This window comes from Patagioenas fasciata, chromosome 8 (genome assembly GCF_037038585.1).
Source record: "Patagioenas fasciata isolate bPatFas1 chromosome 8, bPatFas1.hap1, whole genome shotgun sequence".
Lineage (NCBI taxonomy): Eukaryota > Metazoa > Chordata > Aves > Columbiformes > Columbidae > Patagioenas > Patagioenas fasciata.
In genome coordinates, this window is record NC_092527.1 from 27,702,230 (window position 1) to 27,713,721 (window position 11,492).

The 11,492-nt window shown below is 53.6% G+C and overlaps 2 protein-coding genes across 4 annotated transcripts; one reads left to right on the plus strand and one right to left on the minus strand.

The window, feature by feature from the left end:
* Positions 1-1,291: 1,291 nt before the first annotated feature.
* On the minus strand, positions 1,292-7,315 carry CUTC (cutC copper transporter). 3 transcript variants are annotated; one of them, XM_065842953.2, is made up of 9 exons: positions 7,227-7,315; positions 6,845-6,916; positions 6,720-6,779; positions 6,346-6,544; positions 5,065-5,100; positions 3,462-3,595; positions 2,838-2,865; positions 2,328-2,433; positions 1,292-1,730 (listed from the first exon to the last, which is right to left on the minus strand). In XM_065842953.2, the coding sequence occupies exons 2-9, from the start codon at positions 6,905-6,907 to the stop codon at positions 1,619-1,621; spliced, it is 738 nt and encodes a 245-aa protein (XP_065699025.1). In that variant the 5' UTR covers positions 6,908-6,916; positions 7,227-7,315; the 3' UTR covers positions 1,292-1,618. The 3 variants fall into 3 exon arrangements, with proteins under 3 accessions (XP_065699025.1, XP_065699023.1, XP_071668142.1); XM_065842951.2 differs by having other exon boundaries at positions 6,346-6,555; XM_071812041.1 differs by lacking the exon at positions 6,720-6,779 and having other exon boundaries at positions 6,346-6,555.
* Positions 7,316-7,339: 24 nt separating this feature from the next.
* On the plus strand, positions 7,340-11,465 carry COX15 (cytochrome c oxidase assembly homolog COX15). The gene is made up of 8 exons (XM_065842950.2): positions 7,340-7,636; positions 8,004-8,126; positions 8,362-8,548; positions 8,771-8,938; positions 9,449-9,530; positions 9,859-10,013; positions 10,913-11,026; positions 11,169-11,465. The coding sequence occupies exons 1-8, from the start codon at positions 7,359-7,361 to the stop codon at positions 11,298-11,300; spliced, it is 1,239 nt and encodes a 412-aa protein (XP_065699022.1). The 5' UTR covers positions 7,340-7,358; the 3' UTR covers positions 11,301-11,465.
* Positions 11,466-11,492: the final 27 nt, after the last annotated feature.

Sequence of the window (11,492 nt, forward strand, 5' to 3'; positions counted from 1 at the left end):
AAACTACACCGACCCTAATCACAAATTAAAGAATTTCTTCTTCTGAGTTTGGGTCCTTCCTACAGCCTGCACATCTGTCAGTGCTGAAGCAGGTTCTGACAGCAGCACTGAGCAGCTGTTTCCTTCCCACCACCTATGATGAGAGCTATCACATAAATTCCTGAGGTGTGTTTTGGGAGACACTGATACCTCTGATGGTTCCATGTGAGAAGGTGGATGTACCCTTTGAGCTGAAGATAGATCATTAATCTTGGTTATAGGCTTTCAGTCACTTGATTCTGTGTAAGGTGACAGAAGGTGCTGCCACCTTGTCAAATATTACATTTTCCTGTACACCCTCACAGGCTGTAAGTATTGCCAAGATGGGCAGACAAGTCTGAACTTCGGGGTTTTTTTATTTCTTAAGAGGTTTGCTATCTCTGCTGTCAGCAGGATTCTCTTCAGCTTTGTGGATCTTTTAGACAAAAGCAGGCAGCAAGAATAAAGGTATTTTATCTCCAGGTCTCTGCTCTTTCAATGGAGCACTTTGGCACCATTCAGATCTACCACTGGGTATTTTGCAGGGTAACCAAAATGAGTCTAATGCTTAAATTCTGACTCGTTAGCAATAACCCAAATGCACATTGCCCCAAGCACTGTCTGGAGAACAAGCAGATGGTTTGGTGCAACATGTTAGGAAAAGCACCTGGAAAATCCCTGAGAAAAAGCACCTTGTCCTCCCCAAGGAATCTCGCCGTATGCCCATCCCACCTAAAGTACTTGCCCCCCACAGCCCAGGATGCCTCACAACCAGCTCACCGCACCAGTCAGAAGCTCCTTCCCGTTAGAACTTGATGTGTTCATCACTTCTACATACCAATGTGCTTCTCTCTACCTCGCAGCTGCCACATTGCTAATCCTCAGCTGTCCCACTGGCTGACCATGGCAGGCCTTGTTTTCCAGCTGTGGCTGTAGCATTTCCCTCCCTGGCACTCTGGGTGTGATTGTCTTCTCCTCTGGTGCAGCAGGGGCCTAATTCGGTGCAAGGCTGGCTGTTGCCTCTCAGACCTACCTCTCCTGACGTGAGGGTTCAAATCATATATTTAGCCCAATGCTTATTTGCCGTTACTTTGTTCTTTGGGAGTGTTTATGCCTCCTGTGCAAACTGCCTCCTGTCACACAGATAAGCCCATCTGAACTTCTCTGTTCACACTTAACATCTTGAACTGACACCAAAACACACTGTACTGAGCTATGCAATACTGATCAGTGTCTTATCTGTAAAACAAAAATAAATTTTTAAAAGCACAGCAAGAGGGGGCAGCTGCAGTGTTTATTTGACAATCACATGCAGTGCTACAGGATTCAAGCCCCCAACTTGCTCAGCTCCCTTTCTCCCAAATACTGCCCAACAGCTTGTTGCTGCAACATCTGGGAATGAGTCCTTTTATTTAAAATGGCCAACATAAGTTTCCAGGCCAGGGACTGGTGATTCATGGGAAGACAAGGGAAGAGATGTCAGGCTTCGTCACCTAGTTCACATCCTCTACAGCCTGAGGATGGAAGCAGTATCCATCTGTCCATGTAGCAGGGAAAACCCTGGAGTCTCTGTGCTCTTGTCCCAGCATGGTGCCTTCCACTACAGAATGTTCTTTGCAATCGCGTTCAGGGTCCTCACTTTGGCCACGTCTGCCACCTTTATGGAGTATTCAGGGGCGGAGAAGGACGCTCCCATAGTGATGTTCGGATTTCTGTCAGGAAAATGACTGGTTACTATATGCAGGTGATACAGACGAGTAAGATGGAAAACCTACCACCTCCCCAGCCCTCAGCAGTGGTCAGAGAAGCTGCTGGTGCCACCCAGACCAAAGACGAGACAGTAACAGAACGAAGGCAAGAAACAAAAGCAGCAATGGAAACCCTGTGCAGACCTGTGGACTAATGTAAGTCATTCTTCACTCATTCCTCAGAGGCACATCCCACTGGCCTCCCAAACCCTGCACACCCCAGTGTTGAAGGTCTAAGGCAACTACACCAGAACCTGCCTTCCTGAGTGTCAACACATGCACTCACAAGCCCTAGGGCATCAGTAGCAGAAGAAATGCCTCAAGGATCCAGCTAGGCATAGACCTCATGTCCAGATTAGCACCGCTGGATTTGTAGGCTGCAGAACACAGAGCCACACATGACAATCCCAACCGTAAAAGCACAAATAGCTCCCAGCAAGCGGTTTTAAATTTATGCACATTCTACAAACTCATGTTCACATTAATCCAGCTTTCCTGCTGTACAGTTTTGCTAAAAAAACAACAATATAAAAAGAAAAATAAAAATAAAGAATCCATTACCTGAACTTCATTCCTGAGTCCCGGGCTGAGCGAGCAGAGCAGTGAAACTCAGAAGCAGCGGAGCCTTCCAGAATCCTCTGCAGGTTGCGTTCTGTGATGCCACCCCCTGGTGGGAACAATCCTAATGTCACACACAGTGCATATCGCACAGTCTCAGCCTTGACATCACCCCAGGACCAACACCCTAAGGGACAAGCACCATCTACATAGAGGGGAAAATACAGCCCTAGGGACAACAGAGATCTGGGCATGTGCAAACAGACAGGAGAAGCCTCGGCTCATGTTCTCCCACAGATCAAGAGCTGTCCCTAAATCCGCCAGCGAGCAGCAGCCACAGGGCTCTGCCATCCCCAGCTGTGTGGCCTTTACTTGCACCAGGGCAGCAGCTCCTCCTCCTGGGGACCTGGCTCAAAAAGCTGGATCAGACAGCATATCCCAGCGCGAGTGCTGGGGCAGCAGGAGGCTAGGGACTACAGGACCTGTCACGTATGGAAAAAAAATATATATTACCTGGCACCACCACGATTCTGCCCTTTGCCTGAAAAAAGAATAACACGTTAGCAACATTGCTTACCATTACATCTGCACATGCAGTTGTTGGGTGGCAACGAAGCCTTACATGCAGTGCCTTCAGTAAGCTCATGTCTCCGTGGCTTACGACTTGTGTACTCTCACCCATTTTTTGGTACTATTCATGTTTTACAAGGAAAAGTGGAAAAGACCTGACAGTTACAGCTAAGACAACTTGTCACTGTTCCCTCCTCCCTCTCTATCCCACCTGGCCACCTCTCAGGTACCTCTGGTGCATTTTCCTAACAGGAACTGAGAGACTGCAGCAGGGACCTCACTTTGCTGTTTGCGTGGGCTGATCACACCAGCTGCTGACACCAGCTCTTACCACTCTCCTCCTGGGTGCAAGCAACAACAACCCAACCAGTCTCTGCCATGGAAGACTTCAGGGTCCAGCCCTCGTGGACTTGGAAACACAGATTAAGGCCAAGACAGAGAAGAAGAAGAGTGCTCCTTGACAGAAGTGCTTCCCTTATTGAAATGCGGGCCACCACTAAGGAGCTGCCTCCAGGCAATGCCCAGGAAGCAGCTGTGATAACCCAGGGGAGCACAGGGAACACTCACCTGCTCCGCAAGCCTCTTAATTAAGGACAATCCTTCCAGTGCTGAGCTGTCGCAGCCACTGGTCAACACCCGCTCAAACCCCAGAGAAATCAGGGTCTCCAGTGCCACCACAGGGTCGTGTACCATGTCAAAGGCTGAAAGATCACAGAATCACAGAACGTTAGGGATTGGAAGTGACCTCAAAAGATCACCTAGTCCAATCCCCCTGCTGGAGCAGGAACACCTAGATGAGGTTACACAGGAATGTGTCCAGGTGAGTTTCGAATGTCTCCAGAGAAGGAGACTCCACAACCCCCCTGGCCAGCCTGTTCCAGTGTTCTGCTACCCTGAGAAGAAGTTTCTGCTCAAATTTAAGTGGAACCTCTTGTGTTCCAGTTTGAACCCATTACCCCTTGTCCTACCATTGGCTGTCACCGAGAAGAGCCTGGCTCCATCCTTGTGACACTCACCCTTTATATATTTATAAACATTAATGAGGTCACCCCTCAGTCTCCTCCAAGCTAAAGAGACCCAGCTCCCTCAGCCTTTCCTCATATGGGAGATGCTCCACTCCCTTCAGCATCTTCGTGGCTCTGTGCTGGACTCTCTCCAGCAGTTCCCTGTCCTTCTGGAACTGAGGGGCCAGAACTGGACACAATATTCCAGATGGGGTCTCTCCAGGGCAGAGTAGAGGGGCAGGAGAACCTCTCTCGACCTATTAACCACCCCCTTTCTAATACACCCCAGGATGCCATTGGCCTTCTTGGCCACAAGGGCACAGTGCTGGCTCATGGTCATCCTGCTGTCCACCAGGACCCCCCAGGTCCCTTTCCCCTACGCTGCTCTCTAATAGGTCATTCCCCAACTTGCACTGGAACCTGGGGCTGCTCCTACCCAGATGCAAGACTCTATACTTTCCCTTGTTATATTTCATTACATTTTTCCCCCCACAAGTCTCCAGCCTGTCCAGGTCTCTGGATGGCCGCACAGCCTTCTGGCGTGTCAGCCACTCCTCCCAGCTTGCTGTCATCAGCAAACTTGCTGATAGTGCACTCTATTCCCTCATCCAAATAATTGACAAATATATTGAATAATACCGGCCCCAGTACTGACCCCGGAGGCACTGCACTAGATCCAGGCCTCCAACTGGACTCTGCCCCATTGACCATGACTCTCTGGCTTCTTTCCTTCAGTCAGTTCTCAGTCCACCTCACTAACAGAACAGTTCAGAAATCCTTCAGCTCATTGTGCTCAAGCCCTGTCCCCCAGCCAGCTCAGGAGATGACAGGAAGGGTCTTTGTCACAGCTGGACACCCCCATGGGGAGCCACAGCTCCTGACTATAATGCGCCCCTTATAGCAGTGGCAGGGCCACCATGCTCAGCTCCTTCGACACCTCCTCCCCACACTGGGCAGTGATACAGCCCCCCAACCTGGAGCCCCTAGACCTTTTCCCTCCTGGGACAACAGCACAGCCACAGCTGGCTGTTACACAGCAGGCAGAGCTTTACCCCCTCCAAAGAACCACCACGGTGCATTTGGTTCACCCCCCTCCCAGCCCCACTGGCCCCTAGCAGCAGGGCAGAGGCTGGTCCCTGCCAGGACTGCTGCCCCCCATAACTCACCTCGATGAAATGTGACTGGCAGGGGACGGCACACAGCTGCAATAGAAACATATGGTCAGTCAGGGCTGGAACAGAGAGTTCCTTGTGCTAGAACCACAAAAGCACATGAGATACAAAAGGGCAAAGGGTTCTCAGGGCATTCCTGGGGAGCTCAGAAGACTCCCAGTACTTGCTGGGAACAGTGCAGCTGTTCCTCTTTGGCGAGGAAGAGTTCATCTACCCTTCGAGGAAGCAACAAACCTTTTGTTTCTATGAGTAACATCAAACCCCCCCTTCTCATCTGCATCATTTAGAACTCTCATTTCTAGCAGAGATGTCTTTCTCTGCAGGAAGGAACCAGGGAAATGGTCTCATCTACCTGGGGAAGGGACAGGACCAGCGCTCTTTGACAGCAAGACAGTTGATTGTTGCAATTTTTTCACTACCTATAATTTCTCCTCCATCTGAGACCAAAGCAAACTTCCCCAGTTGAACTCTGTTTACTGGGTAAAAGTTATTTATTTCTTAGAAAAGAAATCCAACTGCCTGCTGCCACAGAAACAGTGGCTCCAGCACAACACCTCATTGCCTTAATGGAGGCAAATCCTGACAAGACCCCTCTCTTTTGCTGCACTCCCTACAGCACATTCACCTTCATATGAGAACCTCAGCACCACATCACTGGGGAAAGGCTCAACCCTCTTTAGCTTTGGCTGTAGCTCACAGAAAAGATGTGGAAGTAAATTATGTGTTAAGGGTCTGGACTAACAACCTCCTGCTGCAGTTTCAGTGACCTTTTGCAGCTCTCTATCTCACTATCTTTTCTCACTAAGTGTGTTACAGGAAAAAATGAAGATGAGTTGACAGCTACCCACAAGGTGAAAGTCCAGAAGAGAAACATCCTAGACACCAGTAGCAGAGATGTAAGCAAAAGAACAAAGGGCAAAGAAAACAAAGAAGGGAGAGAATCCAACATACACAGATGCCCCCAAAGCAGGTCACCTAATCCTCCCTCCTTCTTAGACCCTGTTTGTTATGTCCCAGGTGGCCTCAAACTGTGTGTGAGCTGCCTCGGGCAGTGGCCCTCGGTCTGCAAAGCTTCCTAACTATTTAATGTCTCACAGGTATGACAATACATGGAAGTGGAGCAGGTGGAGAGAGACGGTAAGGCCACGGACAAGACGCGCAGACCAAAGCATCCTGCGCAGTTCTTCCCACAGCACTGGACCGAGCAACACTGACCTCCCAACCCCATCACAGCGCCGGTGCCAGCACAGCAGTTCTGACCAGGGATGCTCTTACCCAGCAACGCCGTGCAGAGCTCGGTGTCGATGCGCCCATCCTCGGTGAGGGCCCCGAACACCAGCCCGTCGGCCCCGTGCAGCTTGGCCAGGCGGATATCGGCTTTCATCACCTCCACCTCGCGGTCCGAGTACAGAAAATCTCCTCCGCGAGGCCGGATCATCACGAACACCGGGACCCTCACGCATTGCTTCACCACCTGCAGCAGCCCTGGGGGCGGGGGACGCCGCTCAGCACCGGCTGCGGCGGCTCCGGACAACGAGGGGAGGAGGCGGCGGGGAGGGGAACGGGGGACGGAGGAGGGAGCTGGGGGCCGGAAGGCTGCGCTTGCCCCCCGGGAGGGAAGCGGCGCAGCAGGGGGCTCATGCACTCACCCATGCTGGGGGTGGTCCCTCCTTCCACCAGCCCCGCGCACAGCTCGATCCGGCCGGCACCTGCGGAGAGCCGCGTCAGAACCGGGCCCGCCGCCGCCCCCTCCCCTGCGTTCCCCAGGCCTCACCTCCGCGCTCCGCGTTGACGGCAGACTCCACCGAGTCCACGCACACCTCCATGAGGAAGCCATCGTCCATGCCTGGGAAGGAGCGGCGCCGTCAGCCCGGCCCGCCCCATGGCGACCGCCCGGTCCCGCACCGCCGCCGGCCGCCGCACCGCCCCACTTCCGCCCCAGGGCCCGCCCCCTCGCTCCCGCTTCCGGCCTCGCCCCCTCGCGGCCCGGGCCCGCACCGCCCGCGGGCGCGAGGGCGTGCGCGGGAGGGCGGAGGGTGGGTGCGCGAGCCGCCGCGCCTGGCTCGAGCGCCGCGGCGGAAGCCCCGCCCCCCCGGCGCCGCGGCCCCGCCCATGCCACCGCCCGGGCCCCGCCCCCGCCTCACGCGCGTCCTCACCTGCGCTGGCGGCGCGAGGGGGCCGCTGCTGGCTCTGGGTCACGTGCCGGGGATTGTCATGGTGACGCTCAGATTTTCCGGAAGTGCTCGCCCTGCTTCCGGCGGCCTGCGCCACTTCCGGGGTCACTCGGGATGCTGCGAGCGGCGCGTGGCGGCGCCCGGCTCCTGCTGCCCGCGCGCGGTGCTGGCGCGGCCGGGGGGCGGCGGGGACCGGGACCGGGACCGGGACCGGGACCGGGACCGGGACCGGGACCGGGACCGGAACTGGTGGGCCTCCCGCCGCACCGGTGCCTTCCCCGCCGGCTACTGCAACGGGCGCCCCCGCCCGCCACCCCGCCCGCCGTGGGGCGATGGCTCCTGGCCTGCAGCGGCGCCGTGGCCGGTGCCGTGGTGCTGGGCGGTGTCACCAGGTGAGCACGGCGCCCCCGTCCCGCCGCCACCGGTTCGCGCCCCGCGGCCGTGCCCGCCACGCTGCAGGGGTTCGGGTTGGGGCCGTGTGGAGGCAGCTGTCCCCGCCGGTCCCTGCGGCCTCCCGGGACCCGCCCGAGTGCACCTGTGAGAGCCGTCCCGTGTCTGCTTCCTGCTGCAAGGGCACGTCGTGGGGCAGGGCCGGGGGTATGCAATTTTAGGTCTGTTGGGCACTCAGAATCACTGATCTCCGTTCTATTTTTAGCTTGAGTTTAAGGGTTGTCTGATGCAGCCAAGAGCGCTCATTTCGGCTCAGCTGCGTTACCGTCGGAGTGAATTGCGCCCACTAGTGTTTCTCTCTGCTCCCAGGCTGACAGAATCAGGCCTTTCTATGGTTGACTGGCACCTGGTGAAAGAGATGAAACCTCCCAGGACGCAGCAGGAGTGGGAAGCTGAGTTCCGGAAGTACCAGCAGTTCCCAGAGTTTAAAATGTGAGTGTGCAAGAGTGGAAGGAGAGTGGGCTGGGAGCAACTCTCCTGCAACTGAGCAACACAGGGGACTCTTGCAGGGAGGGAGGTGATATCTTGTATCACTGGGAAGGCACACGAAGTGTGATGGTGACTTCTTCGCTGCCAGTTCCTTTCTCTGGGGAAGGTGATCGCTTGTTATGGGAAATAGGTCTGCCCCATCACATTTAGCTGTTCTTTGTTTTACTGTGTTCAACAGCCTGAATCATGACATGACACTGACAGAGTTCAAGTTCATTTGGTACATGGAGTATTCGCACCGTATGTGGGGCCGTGTGGTGGGTCTGGCCTATATTCTGCCTGCTGCCTACTTCTGGCGAAAAGGCTGGCTCAGCCGTCCCATGAAGGGCCGTGTTCTTGCACTCTGCGGGTTGGTCTGCTTCCAGGTGAGCAAGCTCTGTAGCTGCAGGGATTAGCAGCAGCATCTCTTGTGAATGTCTTCTGATTGAGCGTAGTTGAGACAGTGGGATTTGGGAAAGCTTGGGGGTGTGTCAGTGCTGGTAGCTGGTTGAAGGTGGAGGAAGCAAGATGCCCCTTGCTCCTAATGTTTATCTGATTTAAGCAGCTACTGCTGCCCTGCCTAGCTCTAACCCCTCCTGTTCCGTCAGGGGCTGCTGGGGTGGTACATGGTGAAGAGTGGGCTGGAAGAGAAGCCAGATTCTTATGACATCCCTCGGGTCAGTCAGTACCGTCTCGCAGCACATCTGGGCTCCGCGCTGGTTCTGTACTCTGCCAGCCTGTGGATGGGGCTGTCGCTGCTGCTTCCACGACACAAGGTACAGTGTGTCAGGAGTCAAAAATGTGGGGTTGTGGCAATTGAGAGGGTTGGGAGTGTGATGCAAAGGGTGAGGAAGGGGTGTGAAAGGTGATGGTGCCTCCATTTTAGTCTCTGTTCCTGACTCTGATCTGATTCTGCATTACAAAATACCCTTTCTGTAAACCTCTCAGTTGGGGGATGCTTCCTTTGACTCATGCAGTTCCACTCAAAAGTGATCAGTCTCAGAGTTCGCACACTCTCAGGCAGAGGTGTGCCTGGCTAGGCTAAAGGGTTTGTGCCAGTAACTGTCCAGCAGCCACTTCAGTTTCTGCACAGGGTTTGACTTGATTAGTTGTCGTTTTGAAGAACCACTGAAGCATGGCTGTGCTGTGTGGTGGTCTCTAGATTCCTCCTGTAAAACACAGGCCAGCCCCTTCGTCCATGTGCTCAGTGAAGGCTTTTCTTACCTACTGCAAACAACACTGGAAATGCCGTGATTGTTTTGTTTTTTTTTTAATTTATTTTACAGTTACCTGTGACCCATCAGCTCCTTCGCTTGAGGCAATTTGCTCATGGCACTACAGCTCTCATTTTTCTTACTGCTCTTTCAGGTAAGAGTGTTTCTTACTGCCATCCCATTCTGCAGCTTGTTCTTCTCTGCCTTGTTTTCCTTCTGGTCTGGTGGGGACTGTGAGTGACCCCATCATGTTATCTGAGAAAGCTTTATTGCTTTTAGGGAGCTGAGAGTTGAGAACCTCCTCTCTGGTTGTTCCTGAGCAGGTGGACATGCTCCTTCCAGCCTGCCTGTTGCTGTGTGATCTCTGTTGATATTTCTGAAAGAAATTTGGGATGAAGCCAAGCTCTTGGGTCAGAGCTGTGCAATATGGAGCACCACCTGTGCCTACTCTGGAAATCTCATTTTCTGCTCCTGCACTGCAGGTGCCTTTGTGGCAGGGCTGGATGCTGGCCTTGTATACAATTCCTTCCCCAAAATGGGGGAGCACTGGATCCCGGATGATCTCCTGGCCTTCTCCCCCGTGCTGAGAAATATCTTTGAGAATCCTACAACTGTGCAGTTTGATCACAGGATCCTGGTAAGTGCCGTCTTCCTGCCATGTCTGTGCTGCGTCTAGGTTGCCTCCTGTTCCAAGCTGTCCTCTTTGGGCCCTGGTTCTGTCAACTTGGGTGATATCCAGGGTGTCCGAAGGTCCTGAGAGCACGTTGCCAAATTGCTTCTGCAGAAAGAGGAAGTTTAGCATTCTGATTTATTTTCAGTGTGGTCTCCTTCCTTAAGGACATCTTCCTCCTGCACAAGTTACAGACTTTGTTTCTTTGTGTCTCCTTTTCCATCCTGAACTACAGACCAGGGTAGCCCTTGCTACTGAAAGGTCTGGGAAAGTTGTGTGAAATAAAACTTGGAAATCCTGATACTGAATGCTTCTTCCACAGCACTGCTGAACCTGCTTTACTCTGGTAGCACCCAGTGAAAATATCTCAGCCAGTTAGAGCAATCCAGGTATTAAATACCACTGCTGGCACTGCTGTGGACTAAACCATCACTAAGACTGAAAAGAAAGTTGAAGTGACTTAGAAGAGGAGTCACCTGGGGTGACCTGCACAGCAAAATTATGACGATGAACTACAGCTGAGTGGTAAAAATGAAATCATGACATCTTCCACCTTTAGTTGTCAAGGTGGCAGGGGGAGAGGCCAGAAATAATCCCTAATGATGTGAAGAAATGAGGAAAAGCTATTGGAAAGTAGAGCATTAATTGGGAGAAAAGAATGGAACTCTCACTTCAGTTAAATTTCATGGTTGTTAACCTGGTGGACATGGGAAGTCCAGGATCTGGTCATGGCCGGTAACACATTTCTACAGCTAAATTGTGCTGACAGAATTTCTTTTACTGCATGGAAGATGCAGCCAAAGGCTACTGCACCCATTTCCTTTCATTTTTTTTCAAAGGGTTGTCACTTCTCTTCCCTTCTCTAGGGAATTGCCTCAATCGTAGCTGTCACAGCACTGTACCTCTTCTCACGGAAGATCCCCCTCCCTCGCAGGACCAGGATGGCAGTGACTTCCTTACTGGCTGTGGCTTGCATGCAGGTACTGTACTGCATGCAGTAAATTTGAGGGTGGGAAGTCTGGCCGCAGCCCCAGGCCTTTCCTTTTCCACATCATGCTCTGTGCTGAGGCTGTACCAACGCTATATCCACAGCAGTTCTCACCCCTTCTCCCTCCTCGGCAGGTGGGCCTGGGCATCAGCACCCTTCTGATGTATGTCCCAACGCCTCTGGCTGCCACGCACCAGTCGGGCTCCCTGGCTCTGCTCAGCATGGCACTCTGGCTCATGAGCGAGCTCCGGCGTGTCCCCAAGTAACCGGCGGGAGGGAGAGGAGCCCTCCCGGAGGAGCTGTGCCACGGACCCCGAGGTGGCAGAGACCCCCCAGCCCCGGGTGCAGGGGGGTTGTGCGCCAAGCATGGCTGTGCGGAGGTGGAAGGCGGCGGGCGTGAGAACTTTGTAACATAAAGGAGTTTTTACGGAGCGGCTGGTGTCTGGCTGGGTGCGTCC

Bases quoted from the DNA above. Each gene is read 5' to 3' on its own strand.
- CUTC (XM_065842951.2), bottom strand. From the start codon at position 6,914: ATGGACGATGGCTTCCTCATGGAGGTGTGCGTGGACTCGGTGGAGTCT. The intron at 5,101-6,345 runs GTAAGAGCATCC...TTTCTATTGCAG, and splicing joins GCTCTGCACGGCGTTGCTGG to CTGTGTGCCGTCCCCTGCCA. The intron at 1,731-2,327 runs GTAATGGATTCT...TTTTCCTGACAG, and splicing joins GACTCAGGAATGAAGTTCAG to AAATCCGAACATCACTATGG.
- COX15 (XM_065842950.2), top strand. From the start codon at position 7,359: ATGCTGCGAGCGGCGCGTGGCGGCGCCCGGCTCCTGCTGCCCGCGCGC. The intron at 8,549-8,770 runs GTGAGCAAGCTC...CTGTTCCGTCAG, and splicing joins GCGGGTTGGTCTGCTTCCAG to GGGCTGCTGGGGTGGTACAT. The intron at 8,939-9,448 runs GTACAGTGTGTC...TTTATTTTACAG, and splicing joins TGCTGCTTCCACGACACAAG to TTACCTGTGACCCATCAGCT.